This window comes from Ailuropoda melanoleuca, chromosome 15, assembly GCF_002007445.2.
Source record: "Ailuropoda melanoleuca isolate Jingjing chromosome 15, ASM200744v2, whole genome shotgun sequence".
Lineage (NCBI taxonomy): Eukaryota > Metazoa > Chordata > Mammalia > Carnivora > Ursidae > Ailuropoda > Ailuropoda melanoleuca.
This window is the reverse complement of record NC_048232.1, coordinates 68,993,240-69,015,100: the sequence shown is the minus strand read 5'-3', so window position 1 is coordinate 69,015,100 and position 21,861 is coordinate 68,993,240. Positions and strand designations below refer to the sequence as shown.

The 21,861-nt window shown below is 33.4% G+C and overlaps 1 protein-coding gene across 11 annotated transcripts in view; it reads left to right on the top strand.

The window, feature by feature from the left end:
• Nucleotides 1-21,861, top strand: part of ANKS1B (ankyrin repeat and sterile alpha motif domain containing 1B) — a 1,024,648-nt gene that overhangs the window by 382,698 nt on the left and 620,089 nt on the right. For all 11 annotated transcript variants that reach the window (XM_034644189.1, XM_034644186.1, XM_034644187.1 and 8 more), the window contains exon 11: nucleotides 17,005-17,141. In XM_034644189.1, coding sequence (XP_034500080.1) covers nucleotides 17,005-17,141 — 137 coding nt within the window. The remainder of the gene's footprint in view (nucleotides 1-17,004; nucleotides 17,142-21,861) is intronic.

The following is a 21,861-nucleotide window of genomic DNA, read 5'->3' as shown; positions in this document are numbered from 1 at the left end:
TGGTATCCTTATAAGAAGGGGGAAATTTAGACATAGAGAGAGATATGCAAAGAGGGAAGATGATGTGAAGAGACACAGGAAGAAGATAGCCATTCGCAAGCCAGAGAGGCCCAGAATAGATCCTTCCCTCATGGCCCACAGAAGAAACCAAACTTGATTTCAGACTTCTAGTCTCCAGACTGTGAGACAATAAATTTCTGTTGTTTAGGACACCCAGGTAGTAGTGCTTTGTTACAACAGCCCTAAGGAGTAATTGCAGGGACTGGAACTGAGTGTGCAAATTTGATCACAGAAGGGAGGGGTGAATGAGGATCCTGAGCCTCTGAGGCCAGACCTTGCCTGTCTTGCTCATTTCAGAGGCTAAGCACTTGAGGGTCTTGGTTGTGACTGGCAATGTCATTCATGGATATAGAATATGCATTTTCACAGATAATCACAATTAAGTATGCTATTAGTTCCCTGTCTGTGGTCTTTTCTATTTATTAACTAGTTAAGCTAGTACAAAGTAGACCTCATCTTGGAAAAAAAATTCTGTCATAGTCACTGGTTTAATTTAAATATGAAAGCAACTTATTAGTAAACCTATATTCAACAAGATTTTGCAGTTCAACCAGAAAATGAGTGATACTCTTTGCAAGGAGCATTTTACGAATGCCTCAATGACTACAGATTTCATATGGAATAAAGAATGCTCTAGTACTAAGCTCATTAAATAAAGATCAGCAGATGTCCAGTACTTGCTTGGTAAATTCACTAAGCCTCATGCTCATGCAGTCAATATTGAATTATGTTTGTTTCCCTTACTGTATCAAGCAAAGGATCTTACATAGTCATAGCGGGGAACTCAATTGCATAAATGAATGAATAATTAAGTGAGTGAATGAATGAATGACTATTATCTTTAAGAGAAAATGGCCGTAATGGCAGAAAAAGCCCTATGAAATAGTCAGATGCCGTCAAAGATAATGTTTTCTTATCTGCCTTTCATTTAATTTTAACCTTCACAGGGGAATTTTTCCATTTTATGGTAACTAGGCAACCTGTTATTTTGAATCACTTAGCGCAGGCTTTGCACACTATGGATGCTCAATAAATCCATTTTGATTAATGAGCAATTTATAACAACACCAGTGAAGATTGTTTCCAATCCTGGTGGAAGAGAATAGATGATCTCTGATAAAAAGGACACGGTCAGTAGTTTCATGCCAGGATAGTGTGGGTCTTGCTCAACTTTATTCAATTTGCTAATGTGCTTACTGGACTGTGGTCAACCTGAAATGAAAATGTCCTCTGGTGAATAATCCTCCACAGCCCACGACACCTCCCCCAACATCCTGAAATAGGTAGTAGTGTGAGGGTGAGTCTGTAACTTATTTATACCAAAATATTTTTTGAAATGGTGGAGCTTCCTTAATTCTAACGCCAAAATTTTGAAATTAAAATAATTCAGACTGGACTTGGGCTAATGTTTATCTTTGCTAAGCAAGTGGGTAGTGTCAACATGATTTCTGTGGGTATGTTTAACTCATTTAAGAGAGCAAACTATTTTTAAGCCCCTTGGAAGCATTCTTTTACATACAAATACTGGCCTTGCTGATAAGAACCGTTTTTATCAAACAGCAATTATTTGTTTGGCATTTGCTCTGTGTTCAGTGCTGTCTTAGCCATTTATTAAAGTAATAAATTGTAAATTTGTGACCCAGTGTTGGTTTATAGAGGGGGCAAAGAGAGAAAACTAGGGCAGCAGCACCTGCCGAGAAATCCTGGTAAATTAACTGCTTCCTTCATCCATCCATATGGACAGCTTACCAATTTGAAAATGTAATCATCTCGGTTTGCTCAAATTGGTGGAAGTTTGCTATATTTGGGGAACAGTGTTCTAAACAAAAAGAAAATTAAACTTTTTCCATCAAATCAATTTTATGTGTACTGTATATGGATAACAACTGTAGAATAATAAGGTATCTAAAAATATAATGAACTCTTATGAAGTGATGATGTAGGGGGTATAGGCTATTTATGATGTCATTTATGGTATCCTATAGAACAATGTCAGAATATGTATAAAAAGGGGGTAAACATTCATAAATTCATGCTCAACAGGGTGCCTGGGTGGCTCAGTCAGTTAAGTGTTGGGCTCCTGATTTTGGCTCAGGTGACGATTTCAGGGTTGTGGGATTACGCCTCAAATCAGGCTCTGCACTGGGTGTGGGATCTGCTTAGGATTCTCTCTTTTCCTCTCCCTCCCCCTTCCCCCCCTTGCTGTCTCCCTCTATGTAAGTAAGTAAGTAAGTAAATAAATAAATAAAATTCATGCTTACCAAATTCAAGCGGGGCCTCCATACTGTGTCACATTCCACTCTCACTCTACGGTACTCTCCTTAAAACTCAGGTACTTTTTCCTACCTTGTGTCTCACTCTCAGCAGATGGCCTCATATTCTAATTAATAATGAAAATCGAGCCATCAGATGGATCTGTGTTGACATCCTCCACCAAGTCTACAAATGCAACTCCCCTGCACCCTTCTTTTGCCTGTACCTCCTGTTAAAGTGGTGATGGGGGGGGTTCCTTCTAACAAATCTCCTTACCTGTGCCTTCTCAGAAGCACATCATACGGCTTTTTCAAATGAAAGACAGAAACAACAATAGCCGCAATCAATGAAAGCAACAAATAAGCAATAATTAAAAAGCCCCCTGACTTCCTTTAACTACTCAGCTTCTGTCCATCCCTCCACATTCTCAGTATGTTCATTTTTTCTTTCCAGGTCTCTGCCTACTTTAGTCAGGTTTCCATTCCTCACTGCTCTTTCCAAATGTACTTCCTAAGGGTACCAATGACCTTAATATCACAATATTGAGAGGACGTTTCTTAGGAACATTCCCATAAGTTAGTGATACCTCCATCTTGATACTTTTTCTTCCCTTTGATGTCTAAGGGTAGTTTTCATCTTATTACACTGTTCCTTCTCTATGCTGACTGCTGACATTTTTCCATATGGCTTTAAAAGTTGGGAGTTCCTCAGGTTCAGACAAAGTCCTATTCTTTTTACCTTTTTTCTCTTCCTAAATCATTCCATCCATAGTATGGTTTCTGTTACTATCAACATGACTTCTAAATTTTTCCCTCCAGTCCATGTCACTTCTCTCAAACCCAGCCTCATCCATTTTTCCATCCATCCATCCATCCATCCATCCATCCATCCATCCATCCATCCACTGAGTATCTCCACCTGTATGTCTCAAAGGTGCCTTAACCCCAACATAACCAAGATTAAACTCCTATTTTTATCTCCAAACTTGTTCTTCAGGCAAGGTTCCTTATCTTAGTGAATGAGTTAATCATTCATCTGACTGCAGAAACCTGGGTGTCTTTCTTGCTATCTCTATTTCCATTGACTCATATTCAATCAGTCACCAGGTCTTATGCTTTTTAACAGCCATAGGTGTTAAGATGAAGTTAATTCTATAACTTATGCTCTATCCCTAATTAAACCTCCAATCTCTTTGTTTCTCTATTACCAACCACTCTTAGAGACTATTTTAATAATAAAATATTAATTGTCTTATTTTCCTTCCTTGAATTTATTGTTTACTTTGCAGCCAAAATAATCTTAGAAATCACAAATTTGATTGTATCACTCCTCTGGTTAAAACCTTTTAGTGACTTGTCATTGTTCTTAGAAAAATGACCCAAATCCCTAATAAGGTTCAAAACACCCTGAATGACGTCCTCTCTCCCTTTCTTCCTTTCTTTCTCTTTCTCTCTTTTGTTTTTCTTCTTTCTTTCTTTCTTTCTTTCTTTCTTTCTTTCTTTCTTTCTTTCTTTCTTTTTCTTTCTTTCTTTCTTTTTTTCTTTCTTCATTCGTTCCTTTTTTTTTTCTTCCATTTTTAGCTTCATCTTTCATCAGTTTCTACCATCCGCACTGGCCATCTTTAGTTCCTTTTAGTTCTGTAACATGGNCATTCGTTCCTTTTTTTTTTCTTCCATTTTTAGCTTCATCTTTCATCAGTTTCTACCATCCGCACTGGCCATCTTTAGTTCCTTTTAGTTCTGTAACATGGGCAAACTCTTTCCTACCTGTGGGCTTCACATGCCTAAGCCAATGTCTGCTCCTACTGTCCCTTTTCCTTCTCTTTCCCTCAAGTAGACAACATGTATTCTTCCTCAGGGGAAATCCCTTTGTGGGCACCCACACACACCCATGCCCCAGACTAAGTAAATGGAGGCCTCTGTTTTGTTCTCTTTAGCACCTTCTAATTTTACTTTCTTCTATAGTCCTTACTTTGATTGCAATCATATAGTTATTTTGAGGTTGTTAATTTTAATATGTTTTGGTTTTTTATCTGATAAAGTTCAAAATCTTGCCTATTTGTTTATCACTATAATCAGAGCTTCTAGCAAAATCACTGCCACATAAAAGATACTCAATAAATATTAATGAAAAAAATAATAGCTAATGTTATTGAATATTTTGTACATCTTAATTTGTTTAATCTTAAGCAAATATATATGAAGTAGCTATTATCATTCCCATTTTACAGATAATGGAAACAAGTCACAGAAAAGTTTAGAGATTACTAGATAATGGCAGCTCTGGAATTTGAATACAGGATATTCAGGTCTGGAGACCATACTCTTAACCACATTCACAGTTCATGAATTAATTACTTAATTACCTAATCATGCAATTTTGATATTCTATTGAATTTGCCAGAATAAATCTTGAATTTTTCCTTTTGAACAAAATAGGCAGAGTTAGAAACTAGTTTATTGTTTTGTGATAAATCTATATCATGCCCATTTGTGAAGTTGTACTAGGGGATGTTCTAATCAGTTTAAAATAAGTGGATGTATTGGAGACAACCAAAAGTGAAAACAAGTGAATAATTAAGTAATAATGATAAATTCAAAGAATAGACTTATCTATAATCGTTAATGTTTTCAAATAATATCTAATTATTCAAATTTTCATAATGGCATGTAGTTGCCACTTAATATCTATTGAATGAATGAATGTATATTCACCATTTGATACACATTTAGTTGAAATTATTATTATGTATATGTGCATGGGAAAAAAGACCTGAAAGATATTATATTAATTGTATATACTATCTCTGGATGCTAAGGTTACATGTTATTTCTGTTTTCTTCTTCATACTTTTTTGTATTGTCCAAATTTTCTACAATAAACACATATTGCTTTTATAATTTGAAAATAATTAAAAATAACTTAGTCTTCTAGAAAGTTAAAATAGATCATGTCAAAACAATTCGCATTTACCTAATTAGTGTTAAATGTGCAGGTGGTCTCCCTCTTTGAAGAAAGAAAGTTGAATAGGCTAAGGATAGGTACTATCTCTAAAATACTGAAACTTCTCCTGCAATAAGCCTTCATCCATTAAAAATACAAGTTTTAACCTCCATTTTTGCTTATACTTCAGAATATTTTAATTTAGATTATCTTGTTTGGTGTACTGGTTGAACACCTGACAAGAGTTATTCTCAGTGCTCTTAATAGAAGCAAATCATAGCTCATGGGAATTCACAGTCGTGTAATTTCAGTTCATTCTAATGATTAAGTTGTTATTTCATGGACTCACTCTTATTAATTTTGTTCTGTTTAGCAGTTGCTACATACAGCACTAAGTTGGAAATAACATTATACTGAAAATATAATCTTAAAGAAATCTTGCATAATTCTTGTAGTCTCACATTTAACCTTTTTTTTCTCCCTACACTGTCTAGACATGTCAGATACATCAACTGGCAAGCTCACTAATTCATTTTATATTCTTTTCCATAGATGTTGTATTATTAATGTAATATTATACTAAAACTACTAGTTCTCTCTTTAGGTACTCCTACACTCTTAATTAAGTTACATTAGCAAAATTAACTAACACCCAACTACAGTCACATTGTACATTTAGAAAGTAGCAATTTTACATTACTATATTTTATTCTAGATTATATCCAATGTATTACATTTAAATTCCTATTAGAATATACACATTGAAAAAACTCACAGTAGACTGTTTTTTTGTTGGTATCTCATAGGTGATTTATAAAAAATGAAAAGACAAAAATAGCTTATTCTTAAGTATTATTTTGGAGAATTAATAGACTAGGTTGAGTAGTTCAAAAAAATAGAGAATTACAAGGATTTTCATTATTTAAACTCCACCAAGAATTAATGCACAAACCATTTCTAGATCTCTCATTTCATCACATTTATCATCATCTTCTATTGCAGTTCAGGAAACTAAGTCAAAATAGATGAGTAGTTTGTTAAAAGAGATGACAATTCAAAAACAAATCTGTCATTGAGAAGTTGCTGTGACTCTGTATTATTCATAACTCTTCCTTCAGTGTTCCATCCTACTGTTTAGAACTTTTTTAATGAGATCATTGATTCATTCATTTGTTCCTCAGCTATTGATTGAAGACTTACTATTTTCCAGGCCCTAGGTGTATGAGACACAAAGAAAAAGAAGACATTAAACATAAAGCAATAGGAGAGGTTTTATCTACAATACATTGCAAAATAAAAGCTTAACACATTCTAGGTAACTATTGAGTCAGTAGGGCTCAAATAGACCATTACTGCATCCAGAATTATATATTTTACTGCCAAACTTGGCCACATTTGTTCTCTGTGGGATATTCTATTCTGCTATTTATGCGCAGAACCCAGAGAAAGAACTGTAGGTGCCATTTAAGCACATAGGTTTTTCTGTGCCTTTCATTTCCTATAGAATCATTGAAATCACTACTGAATAGTCATCTAGTGTCTTCTATGCCTCTTTCCTGTGAATAGAGGAAATGAAAAGATAATAATAGAATGCTAAAAACTGCCTATAAACAAGTCAAGAGCAGTGAACTGGCTAGCATTTCTTTCCTTAGAAAATTTAAAAGTAAGCAGACATTAAGTCACAGGGAAGTATGAGGATCCTGGATCATCATTTCAACAGAAGCATACTTTGATTACTCTAACCAAACGTGGAAAGGAGTGATTTGTCTAAATTCTGAAACATAGCAATACAGAAGTCTTTCTGAACCCATGGACTCATTTTAAATCTTTTAATAGTTTCCCTTAGGGAAACCTATTATATTGATGCTCTTATTTTTTAGAATAGCACAATAATTTTTAATATTGTTACTAATATAATGCTTATTTTTTCTTCTAGTAGCCTCTTAAAAATAAGTTTATCACCATATACTTACATAGAACTTATTATAGTAAGTTCTCATAATAAAATTGAATAAATTATTTTGTTAAGTTTGCTCAAATATATGAAAAGTAAAATAAGTAAAAGTAAAATATTTTACTGAATCTTACCTATCAGGGTAACTAATGTTAACATTCTGGTTTATTTCTTTCTGGTGTGTTTTTTTTTTTTTTTTTTTTTTTCTTTGCATAGCTTTTATACAAATGTGAATGAACATTTGGTATGTATATATAGACTTGTATTATTTTGATTTTTTAAATCAGTTACATTTTTCTGATTATGAAAGTATAACATGACCTGTCAACTCGGCAAGGTCTGTCAGGTTTATTTTAAAGTGATCCTTCCCCCTGTTTTCCAGTGCATCAAAAACAATGATGAGGGATAAAATATGAAATGAGAAAATTATAAATTCTAGCTGTGCTAGAAAGAAAGAAAGAAAGAAAGAAAGAAAGAAAGAAAGAAAGAAAGAAAAAGAAAGAAAGAAAATATCCTATCCTCAGTTGGATCAGAAATACAAAATAGAAATTGGAGCCTAAATGGCAGTCCACCTGGTGACTAAGCCCAGAAATGGGCAGGATCCATAGGAAGACTGCATCCTTCAGGGTAATGGAATCTACAAGAGCCCCACTTCAAATGGGAGCCAGAGTCAGGCCTATTGCTAAAAATGCACAGCTAGGGGTGTTAAGTTTCCAGACAATAAAAACAAAGAAGATAGAGAATTATGATCAGAGAGTAAGTCAAGTGAGCTTAAAAAACTAGAGAGACAAAGATAGTTAATGTTTATTTTTTTTGTTTCAAATATTTCTAGTAAAAATTTTAAGAGAAACCAGTAAAAATTAGAAACAATTTATTCTTCCAAACTAGTAATGGAAAATAAAAGAATAAAGAAATCTTCATTAATTAAAATGTTCCTAAATCTGGAAAAAAAAGAAGTGAAGCTAACATAAGAGTAGCAAACCAAAACCACAAAACAGAAAATAATTAAAAAAGACAAAGATGATCATATTGGATGAAATTTTTAAAAATCATGCTATATGCTTTTTCCAGGAGTCAAACATAAATAAAAATGATACAATGGGGTTAAAAAACAAAAGATCAAGTGAAACCTGCCTAAAGAAAGGCATTAAGTAGTAATGTCAGTCAAAATATAATTGATAGTTAAAAACTTTAAAAGAGATAAAGAGGGATACTATATAACAATTAATGACTAAAACATAGCAAGAAGTATAAAGTCACAAAATTTTTCACACATCTTTCACATACAACATTGCCTTGAAATATTAAAAGCCAAAACTAATAGGCATTCAAAGACAAACTGAAATCCACAATTTGTGCAAGATTTTAATATACCATATTTCACTGAAAATGAAGTTGAATAAACATAAGAATATGCTTTGAAAAATGAAGAAAAAGTAAGAACCATAATATAAGAATATACTATGTTGAATAATACAACTAACAATCATGATTTAATAAACATATCTAGAACTGTCTACCCATCAATAGAGAATACATATAATCTTTTCACACACATAAATAAAGCACTTAGAAAAACTGACTACTTACTAGATCACAGAGGCAGTCTTAACATATCAGATAATCAGATCCGAATCTCAGGTTATAATGTAATGAAATTATGAATTAACAACCAATAATAATACATCATACTATATTTGAAAAAAATTTTCTATATTGCGTGTCTTATAAATGACAAATATATTTGTCTGTAGTTCTGAATTAAAACCTATAATACAATGCATAATTTTATAAGGGGAATACTAATCATGTCCCCCATTTTGCCTGACCAAATTGTACCTACTTCCTCACCCACCTTCATTTAAACAATGCTAACAGCTCAGTATATATCCTTTAGCAGGCAAGCAAAGCATGTATATGTATATACATATGGGTTTTATTTCTTTTTACCAAAGTAGAATCATGCCATACCTGCTAGTTCTCAACTTTTTATTATTTATTTATTTATTTATTTATTTATTTTTATCCATTCATTGGGATTGTAGCTGTCTGTGAGCAAGACTGTCCTTTTTGCTGTTGTTAATTAACTGGAGAAACTTGCAGGTCTTCCCCATGCAGTTATACAGTTTTAGAGGGCCAGCATGCAGTTTTGGGGGACCAAGGAAGGGCTGGGATTTTCTTAAAATTACCAGGCTTTCCCCATTCCCCTTGACCTCATCACCTTTTCCACCTTGCACACAATGAGTGAAACAGTAACGAAAAAAAAGAGAGATGGGAATATGGTATATGACAAATTTCATGATGATGGTAATTGTAATTTGCCATGGAAGAGCAAACTGAAAAAGATGTTTATTATCCAAAAAAAAAATTTTTAAAGACAAAAAAGTGGAAAATAAGAGGTACATTCAGCAATTGCACAGTAAATTTGGTAAGAAGTTTGTTCTCAATAGTGAAAAGAATCAATGAAAATTATTTGCTTAAAATGAGAATTAGAATTAAATATTATAAAACATTTTAGCAGGATCCAAACTTATAATTTAAATTTATACAATACCCTTTGACTCTTCTACTAATAATACTGAGTCAGGGAACTTACTTAACTTCGGTAGACATGATTTTGAAGCTGAAATTAGTGTTGAAATTAAATCAATTCTTCTAAAAGCAATGAAACAATTTTGTCAATGTGGATGCAAATACTAAAGGAAAATAATTTTTTGCTACTCAATTCAGTTATATGAAAACTTTTAAGTATGTTTAGAACAACTTTGTTTACATCAAATCTACTTTTCCAACTGTAATTTTACAAAATTTAAATACAGATCATGTATTTCCAATGAAAGTTTACTGCCTGAATTCACATGATGAATGTGTAAATTATACTTCAGATTATGAAGACTTAGTACACAAAAAGGAGTGTAAAATATTTTATTAGTAATTGAAATGATAATATTTTGGAGAAATTGAGTTAAATGATATATTATTAAAATTAATTTTATTTTAAATTTTTTTTAAATGTGGCTACTAGCAAATTTAAAATTACATGTGTGACTCACATTATATTTCTCTTAGACAATGCTAGTGTAGAGAAATAAAGTAATTCAGTCTTTCCTCCAGCATGGTTGATATTAGTGACTTTTTAATTTGTTTGTAGAAAATTTCCTTTCAGCTTCATAATCTCTTATTGGTACTTCCATACTAATTTTTTAGGATTGTTGTCAAATTTGATAAAACCCCTTTCATATCTAAGCTATAAGATTGGAATAACTTTCCATGAACTTTTGTACATATCAAACATTTCTAGGCCACACTCTTATCACAATATCAATAGTAGTGCTCTAAACCTTACAGTCACACACCAGGTGAGTTGGCACAAGAGGTGGCAGGAGAATTTCTAGAAGCCATTTTAACATCTGGACTATATAAGGAAGTGACTTCAGCCTTGCAAATATGTCCCACTAAACCCAAACTAAATGTATCCAAAACTCATCCTCTCCTTATCCAGATTCCAAAAATATCTGCAGCCATTTGAATACCACCAAAACCAAAGAGAGCTATGATAGCAAGGAAATTGGAGTTAGAAGAAATTTGAAGAGATCTTAACTTATTGCAAGTAAAATATTTTACTTTTTATAAAATTTACAAGGACATTTCCAGGGACTCTCGCAGCACCTTGGAACAGGCCCATGAAAGCTCAGGAATCCTGAAGTTTAAACTTCGGTATTTGCCTCTGAGTGTAAACCTTTTGTTTAACAAAAAGGAAAGCCATATATATTTTCCTACATATTATTTATATCATTCAACAGTATTTCAAAGGACTTCCTTCAAGTCATTTGGTATCACTATAATTCATTCTTTTAAAGGTTGCATAATATTTGATGGTATTATGTATCATGATTTATTCCTCCTCTATTGATGAGCGTTCACTTCATTTTGCATTATTTTTCCACTGTTAACAAAAGAACAGCAACGATCACTGTGCACTTATCTTCCATGAAAGTGCTATGATATAAATTTGAACGTGAATCACATGTAAGGATCATGTATCTTACCTTCCCTGAATATTGCCTTGTATGCTTGTTGACCTGGCATAATTGTTACTAGCACTCCCTTTCACTATCAAAAGTGTCCCAGTTTGGACAATAATTGTGTGCATACCCTAGTGAAAGGATATGTATATTTTAATATATTTAATATCACTGGGCACTTTTTACGTGCCATACATTGCTTTAAGCACTTTACATGTATTATCTCATTTAGTTTCCACAAATATGCTATTATTATTTTTATTTTACAGATAAGGAAACTGAGGCACAGAGAAATTAAGTAACTTACCCAAGTTCTCATTGCTAGTAAGTGTGGAGTCATGATTTAAAGCCCACAGCCTGGCTCCAGAGTAGGGTGACTAACCAAGCCCCAGGACTGAAGGGGTTCCCAGGATGTAGGACTTCCAGGTTTAAAACTGAGAAAGAACCTAGCAAACCAAGGTAAGTTGTCTGTGCTATCAAGAGGCACTGATCTTAATGATGTTGCTTTTCAAAATGGCTGTGTCCATTTCTGTTGCCATCAGTAGATTGAGAGTAGCTTTTTCCTGAACAACTGTGATATTAAATCTCTAAGAAAACTCCCAATTATCCCACCACCTAGTATCTATGCCCTTGTGTAATCCCTTCCCTTCATCTATGGTCTGGACCTAGTGACTTGCTTCTAGCAAATGGAATATGGCAAAAATAATAGGTTTCATTTCCAAGATCAGGTTGCAAAAAAGCTCTGGTTTCCCTCTTGCTAGCTTTCTTTTGCTTTCTGGCTTACTCACTCTGATAGAAACCACTCTCCCATTGCGAGCCTCTGTGGAGAGACCCACATGGCAAGGAACTGAGGGAAGCTTCTAGTCAACAGCCAGTGAGAAACTAAGGCCTCAGTCCAACAGTTCATGAAAATCCAGTGCTGCCAACAATGATGTGAGTGAAGCCAACTGCTCCCAGTCAAATCTCAGATGAAACCACAGACCCAGCTGACATCTCAATTGCAGCATCTCTGTTTTTGTTGGGGGATACTTCTTTCTATACATATTTAGTGTAACAACTGATATACCTGATTCTGTTACTTCCATTTTATGTATATACACACACACACACTCAGATACATTATGGTAGCTACAAACCAAAATCTACAATAGATACACACACACACACACAAAAATAAATAAAGAGAAAGAAACCCAAAAATAACACTAAACATCAAACCACAAGGAAAGAGACCAAGAAAAGAAGGGAACAGAAAAGAACTACAAAAACAGAAAACAATTAACAAAATGGCAATAAGTGCATACCTATCAATAAATACTTAAAATGTAAATGGATAAATGCTCCAATCAAAAGACATAGGGTGGCTGAATGATTCAAATAAACAAACAAATAAGACCCATCTATTTGCTGCCTATAAGAAATCACTTCAGATCTAAAGGCACACAGAGGCTGAAGTGAAGACGTGGAAAAAGGTATTTTCATGCAAATGGAAACAAAAAGAAAGCTGGAGTAGCAATACTCATATCACACCAGTTAGATTGGCTATCATTAAAAAGACAAACAATAACAAGTGTTGCAAAGATGTGGAGTAAAGGGAAATCTTGTGCACTGCTGTGGGAATGTCAAGTGGTGCAGCCATTGTGGAAAACAGTAGGGAGGTTCCTCAAAAAATTAAAAATAGAACTATCATGCAATCTAGCAGCTCCACTTCAGGATATTTGTACAAAGAAAATGAAAATATACGCACCCCTTTGTTCACTGTAGCATTATTTACAATAGCCAAGATAAGGAAGTAGCTCAAGTGTCTACAGTTGAATTGATAGCAATGGATGGCGACAGTTTGGAACTAGACTTACTGCAAGGATCATCGGATCATCTCATAATATGTAAGAAATACTGAACTGCTTCAATGTACACCTGAAACTGATAGGATATTGTATGTCAGCTCTACTTCAGTTTTAAAAAAAAATGGCAGGATTTCAGGTTAGGTTTGTCTGATTTCAAAGCTCAGGTTTGTTGTTTATCATCCCTTCATTTATTGGTATTTCCTCCATGAATATCCTATTCAAACCAAACTCTTCTTTATTCCACAAATGTGCCTAATTCTTTTCCATCTCTCTGCCTTTTGCTGATCATACGTCCAACTTTTGGAATGCCCTTCCTACTCATTTCTTCATGTATGAATTTTACTAATCTGTCAGAGACCTGCTTAGTCACCACCTCTGCCATGACACTTTTCTTGAGTCCCCAGCCAGAAGTAATCTCTGTTCTATTTGTCAGCTACATAGCAATTAGAATGGTCTCTGGTGCACTTTAGCTGCTCAGTACATGCTAGTGAATGATGTTAAAATTCTACTCTATAACGTTGCATATGAGTTATTTTCTATTCATAGAATACTTTTCTTTAAAAGCTCAAGTAAGCTAGAAGATTTTTTTCTTAGCTTGTTATTCTAGAGGAAATGGACAGTCATAATACATAATCTAATGTGTAGTAAGAGAAGCTGACTAGAAGATAAGTCTCATTTCAATCTGAAATTGCAAGTATATTTAGTAATTTTCTCTAAGCAGTTTTTACACACCTCATTTCCTTTTCATCAGCAATGTTTTGTAGCTGCAGGTGTAAAATGTAGGTTGACCATGTAAAACTGTCTTGAACACAGGCTGTCATTTTGTAAATTCCACTGGATAATTGGCATTTTCATAAATAATATAATAAAGGATATTTAAAATATGCTTCTCATTTGGATTTTCTCCAAAAGAGACCATGGAATTACAAAAACCAGATCACCTTTCTCTACGTAATTAAGGGCATTTTTGATGGTTGCCACTGACATCTGACATTTTGATGGTTTTGCTTTATTCACTTTATTTCATTTAGTATTTTTAAAGGCATTGAACTAAGAGCTATGGAGGGGATAAGGGAAATATAAGTGTCTGCAAAAATATAACCTAGTCTGGAAGAGATAATGAACAATGCAAGGTAGTATAAAATCAAATTATCAGTGTAATGGTACAGATCATGGATGCAGATGATGGAGATGTTATAATATTTTCTAAATAATTTAGTACTTGATTACCCACTGTCTTGTACTATGTATTAAATTACTTATAAGTAACATTCAAAAAGCTTTTGCCTTACAGTCTGCATAAAGTACCCCTCAGTTTTTCTGACTTTAATGCAAAGGTAGTCAACAGGCTACCCTGCAGTGAATCATTCTTCAAGGGATCATCTCTTATTCTTGGAATTAAATTCTGTCTCTACCAATTTGTGTTAATCACTAAAAGATACTGGTCTCAAATTCTACCCAAGTATACACAGTCTTTATTGTAGATGTATCATCTGCAAAGCATTATTGTTTGTTTGTTTATTTATTTATTATTTATTTTTGCTTTTCCCTCTGGATTTTCTTTCCTCTTCTGTGTTTTATTTTAATTCTGAGGATATTTGGTTTGTTAGGGAAAAATAAAACCCATATTATGTATCTGATAACATGCTAGATAACTTTTCATATATATTCTCTCATTTTATCTGTACACATAAACAATAAATTTCTTTTAGACAGTTATTAATCATTCTCATTTTTAAAGTTAAGAAAACTGATGTCCAGAGAGATTAAGTAAATTGTCTAACATTGAGAAGGCAAGTTTTCCACAGACTTCAGCGTCTGGTATTAGAATATAAGTTTGGATACTTTATTGAATTAACATTTACTAAAAGACAAAGAATTAAATTCAATGTTGTGTATCTTGTGCTAATAAAAGTTGAGTAACAAGTAGCATAAAACTGAAAATGAGAAAAGTAATGGAACAAAATACCATGAGTGAAAGTCAGAGACACAGAAACAGATCCATGAAGACTTCAGATATTGGAATTATCAAGCACAAATATAAAAAAACCCAAAAACTGTGCTTGCTAGTTTCTACTAAACAAAAGCAAGCTTGAAATTGTTAAGAAACTGAAAAGTGCCAAATGATGACATTGTATATTTGAAAGAGAACCAATTAGAAATTTTAGAACTGTGACATATAAGTGAAATTATAAAAATTATTTGATAGTAGACTAGACACTGCTAAAGAGCGAGCCAATAAACTGGAAAAATGAATATAAAAAAAGCTATTCAGAATGCAACACAGAGAGACAACAATGAAAACTACAAAAGAGAGAATATATGAGAACAGAGTCTCTAACATTATTTCACTGGAATTCAATAAACATTAGCTATTATTATTACTATGTTACTTCTTGCTTAAATATCTTCAATATTTCTCATTGCCTACAGAATTAAATATAAACTTATATACAAATAAAACTTCCTTGCACTTATTTAAACTTATCTCCAACTTTTTCCTAATGTAAAATAACAGCTTTGCTCTTTTCACCTCCATGCCCTTTCTTACTTTTTATGTTCCATCCCAGCTTTCTTGCCTGAAAACGGAAGGCTTTCACAGCCCTCTTCTTTCCTAGCCTTGGCCTGATGATTGCTCCTCCTTTTGCTGTTTCATCATGCTTCCTTTATCTGTTATCAAATCTCAAATTATATTGCATTATACTTTGTCTACATGTCTGATGTCACATTTGATTGTATACTTCTTATGGGCATGGATTTTTTAAAAATTTTATTGAACTTTCTTTTTAAAAGCAGCTTTAGGCTTCCAGAAAAATCAAGCAGAAGTTATAGAGGTTTCTCTTGTACCCTGCCCCACACAGGCACAGATTTCCCCACTATCAACATTACCGACCATAGTGGTACATTTGTTACAATCAGTGAACCTACATTGACCCACCATTATCATCCAATGTCCATATAAACGATGCTAGGGTTCACTCTTGATGCTGTACATTCTATGGGTTTGGACAAATGTATAATGACATGTATCTACCACTATTGTATCATACAGAATAGTTTTACTGCCCTGCAAATCCTCTGTACTCCACCTATTCATCCTTCCCTATCCTCTACCCTCTGCCTGAAGGTTCTTTTTAATTTATCCTTAGAACATAACATAGTCCCTGACATATAGTTGCCCCTAAATAAATGTTTTTAGATGTATGGTTGAATGAACAAAACAGAGGGACAAATTAGAGTTTTATGCATGTTGCTGATTTTAAAGTCATCACTTTATTCCTCCTCTGACCCTCAATGCTAAACATAAGGGAGAGATTTTTGAAATTTCATTCACTTAGTTTGACCATATAAGAAGATGTGTTTATCTGAGTGTGATAGTTTTGTGTCTACATTGTAAAACTATTGTGCACAGATGTCAGTTTTTTTCTCAGGTTAATTCACTGGGATGCCTCTCAATAATTTGAGGGTGCTTTGAGGAGACTTGAATTTGGGTTTTATGACTCAGGGAGATACAAAATTTCTACTTTAATAAAGATCAATACCCATTTGAAAGATTATGGGAAAACTTAGCTCATTCATATAAAAAATCATATTCTTTTTAATTAAGATGAAGTTTTGGCTGTTTGTATAATAATGGCAGTCTTAATAGCTGTGTTGGGAGACCTATCATTATGAATTATATAATAATACTCTTTCTTCTTGGAATAATACTACAGGGTATGATATTTACCATTCCAAAGGAAAGTAATGCATTCAACAAACATTATCTTTAAAACATACTGCTGTGCATGTTCCTCATTATGATCTTGTAATTGATACCAGTTTTAAGTTGAAAACTCAATTCAGGTTCACTAAAGTAATTTTGAGTCGTAAAAGGTAAACTGAGTGATCAGGTTTATGGCAGTTCTATTTTTATTCACAGATAATGCATCTGAGGTAGCAATTACTGCTCCAGGAAGTAGTAACCATAGAAACAGCTCGACAGGCCCAACACCTGACTGCTCACCTCCATCCCCTGACACTGCCCTCAAAAATATTGTAAAAGTTATTCGACCCCAGGTAAGTGCCCAGAATGACATCATCTGCTGTAGTGTATTTTGTTTTTAAATCATTGCATGTATACTACTTATATTGCAATGACTGGACTATTTTATGATATGCAAATACATTTTTAGGTTAAAAGAAGGGACTTGGAGGAGGATGTTTCCTTCCTTGGAGTTAATGATACACATTGAATTCTGTACTATTTTTGGAATAATGAATTTGTATATTACATGAAAAAAACAAGTGAAACTTGGAAAAATGGCTATTTCACATCATTTTCTCTCACATTTTAATAATTATGTTCCAATTACTGAGCTATTACGGGTTTTCTGGGTTTTCCTGCTCCTTTTGTCTTCACTTCTCTGGACATGCCGCATTATTTGTGGTCACTTTTCTATCTTCCAACCCAAGTTGTTTTGATAATTTCTTTAAATTCTCTATTCCTTATGGTTTCCAGCTAATTTTGTCTGTGTTTAATATTGCACCTCTCATTGCTCCTTATTTTTCTCCAGTGCTAGCTTTCCTCTAACTTGTCTCCCTCTACCTTTGGTTCTTTTTTTCAATTTCTCTCACTTGTATGTATGGGTTTCTTTCTCTTCCTTCTTCTCTTTCAGTTGGATTTCCCAGTAGGCGGTTTGCAGGCAAGCTTTAGAAATATCATTGGGACAAGCTGTTCTGTGATATTTCATTGAAAATAGCACTTATAAAGCTGTTTGCATTACATTTTTGCCAACAGATGGACTCAGAACATGGAATTGGTGGTGTTCTCAACCTGGCTCATTCTGAATGGGCCTCATAAAATCCCAGAGAGGGGGACTTTGGATCCAATCAATGCCATTCACCATCTACTTAGATACGTAGTATGAACAAATCCTTTGAGCCAATTTGTAAGACAAATGTCTCTTTTTAATACTGGTTTGGTCTAAATGAGCAATGATTTGCTTAATATCTACCTTCTTCAATATGATTTATTTTAGTTTATTTTCATTATAATCGTCCTCACGAATAAAATGGCATTTTAACTTCACATATTCATTGTAGTTTATAGAACACTTTCACATAAACTGTTTCATTAATTTCAAGGGAATGTAATATTGTAGTGTTGTGGATAAGGATACTGACACTCCAAAGAGGCTAAATTGTGCAACTGCTTCAAAGTTCCTTTTCTTTTTTTCTTAATGTAATAGTTGTCTCCTCCAGTCCTGCTCAGAGGTTAGAAAAATCTTCTTGAGGTTGTACAATATCTTTATGAGAATGGGACTTACAGGTTCATTTAGGCAAGGTAACATTTCACATAGTGTCCAACTATGTGGAGGAGGAAATGTCTTCAAAGATCCCTTCTTTCTTTTCAGAAAAATTTGATCTAGTTCATTTGCCTCAAGAAATAAATCTCACTAAAGCCAGGTATAGATGCTAAATGTCACAGTAATCTTCATTGGTTCTCTCATTATATGAAGGCGTTTCTGGTGTTATTGTGCAGCCATTGCATTTTCAGCATTTTTAATTACTTAGATAGGAGATTATCTTATGCTTAAGTTAATGACATCCATTACTAAACACATTTATTTTTATATCAACATAAATTGTCTAATGTAAATGAATTTAGTCATTCAATGAATAAAAAGCAGATTTTCTTTCTACATATTTATAATCTAATCAACTCTAAGTGATCTTACTCTGTAAATCCTTCTTTGCATTTTCTATTCTATTTTAGTTTATTTTGGTAAATTGAAAAAAAGTAGCAGTAGCCAGAAATTCCATTTTGACACGACTCCTTGGTTCTGTCCATTATTAAATGTTTATGAAGGCAATTGATTCTACCTTCCTTTCTTAGATGTTATAATGATGATTTAGGAAGGGAAAAAATGAAGTGAGAAAGTTAGGAAACTAAGGTGATGGTATTTAAGTTTGAGCCAGTGCAGCCTGAAGCATGTATATAATAGAACAGTAGTAGCTAAGGTGTATAGTTGGGAAAGAATATAACCTCAGTTGGACTACTCTTCCTTTCACCTCAGAGACTTTGGTACTTTACCTGTTTCTTCTTATGAGTTCCGATCTGGGCTCCATATTTATTGTAAAGAGCAAGGAATAGAAAATTCAAGTAGAAGTAATTACAAGGGAATGTAAGTATGATATGTGATTTCAAGAAAGGGATTGGAGACTAGATGGTGTGGATAAGGGACAGCTAGATGGATAAAATAGTGGACTCCCTGGTGTGTTCTGACAAGTCACAGGTGTGTCAGGGATGAAACGTCGTCAAGAGCTAACTGTTCCAAAGAAAAGAAATTATATAAAAGCCCATATTTTGATCACAGGTTTAATCCTCTAAAGTGTCTGCTAATTCTGGCTTTATGTGTGGAAATGAAGAAATGTGAAGTTAGATTGACTTGTGGTATTCAAACACATTTTTTCCATTTACTAATTAGACATTAATAACATGGTTGAAATGATTGTTTCACTCTTAAAACTTGGGATGAGCCTTGGAAGTAAAAGTATAAGTACAACCCTTATCCATGAATATACATTTATTTGCCCAGGTAGTAGCAGATGTGTTCAGTCTTATTGTGAGAAGAATGATCTAGAACAGATGAGAGATGAAAACAGGACTTTCATCTCATTCACTGCAAATAGAGACTACCTTAGATAGAGCAAGTCAGGTTACTCCCCCTTTGCCTCATGCATGACTTTACCTAATTTACTTTCCATAACTCTACCTGTAAATGGAGAATATCCATTGTAACTAAGGAGTCCTTGCTGTCACAATGAGGTAGGCCTGATTACACATTGCATGTGTTTCTGATTACTGTGTTAATTACTTGGAAGCTACCAACTTGTGGTGCTTTATTATGTTTGATTTTATTCAGCATATTTATTAACTCACTAAGCCACAGCTGTTAGTTCTGCATCTCGTGTTTGATCTTTTTACCTTTGCTTCTTTGAGCTCTTTCATGTCTAAAAATTCTCCAGATTGTGAAGCATCTATTTTCTATTCACAGAGACTGAAATATTTATATGCTACTGGTTACTCTTTGTTTCTCTCCATTATATTGACCCACAAGGCTGAGTTTCTCTGTTTAGATGAATTCACAATGCTGGGTTTATTTACTTATACTTGAAAATAAAATTATTTTGAAACTTGAAAAAGTACTTCAAAATACTTGAAAAAATATTGCTGTTGAAAAAAATTTTAGGTAAGTCTATTGATACACCAGGCTTCTTTCTACAAATTATATGCTACTTGCAAAAAGCTTTTTTTCTTTTTTTTAAATGTTTTCCTGGTGAAACATCTTTTTTTCTCCCTAACTGAAGAATGAAACACAATTTGATAAATTTTGACCATTTGTATATGTAAGTGTAACCACCACTCAAAGCAAGATATTAAAACATTGTCATCATCCCAGAAAGTGGCTTCATGCCTCTTTCCAATCAACTATACCCAGTCCCGCTTTAGAAGCAACTTCTGATTATTATCACCATAGATTAGGATTGTCTCTTCTTGGACTTTATACACATGGAATCCTACAGTGTGTGTGTGTGTTTGTGTGTGTGTTTTATGTATGTCAGTGTCTGACTTCTTTTACTCAAAATAATGTTTTTGGGATTTGCTCATATTGTTCCTTTTTTGCCAAGTAGTATTCTCTTGGATTAATATAGTACAATTTGTTTATCCATTTTCCTGTTAATTGATACTTGTGTTGTTTTCCTGCTGTTTGCTATTTTGAATGACTATGCTGCAAATACTTACATTTGCATCTTTTTATGGACATATATTTTCATGTAGATACCAAAGAATAGAATTGTTGGGTCATAGGTAGATGAGTAAATAACTTTATAAGAAACTTCCCAGGAATTTTCCTGAGTAGTTGTTCCATTTTATAATCCCCAACAGAAAGCTGTGAGAATTTTAGTTTCTCTATATTCCCTCAAACATTTGGTATATTAAACTTTTACATTTTTATATTTTAGCCATTCTTATGGATGTGAAAAGATTTCTCCTTACGGTTTTAATTTGCGTTTTTTCTGGGACTAATAATGTTGCATACCTTTTCCTGTGGTTATTGCCCATTCTTAGATCTTCTGAGGAGTGCCTATGCAAGTCCTTTAAAGGGGTTAATTTCCTACTCGTTGATTTGTAGTAATTCATTATAAATTGTCCTGTAATTCCTAGAAATATGGGTCCTTTGTCAGGTTTATGTACTGCAAATATTTTTCTTCGGTCTGTGATTTGCCTAAATATTTTTAATGGTGACTTTGGTGAACAGACTGTTTTAATTTTGGTGATATCCAATTTATTAATTTTTTTTCTTTCATGGTTAGTGCTTTTTGTGTTTTGTCCAGGTTGTAAATGTATGTACCCATTTTTTTTTATAGAAGTTTTCTGGTTCTTGCTTTTATATTTAGTTTTATGATCCATCTCAAATTGTTGTTGTATGGTGTGAGGTAGGAGTTGAGATTCATTTTTTTTCCTACATGGAAAAAGCTTTCCTATCCTCATTGAGTTGAGCTAATACTTTAGTATTGTTTATTATTTTCACTTTCTAATTGTTTGTTGTTGGTATATAGAAATGCAATTGAATTTTGTATTATCCTTGTATCCTGCCACTTGGATAATTTCATTTAAAAGTTATAGTAGTTTTTATTTTTAAGTAAGTTTCTTTGAGTTCTTTCTGTCATTGAGAATAATGATGGTTTTACTTCTTTTCTAGTTTTTATACCTTTTATTCCTTTTTCTTAC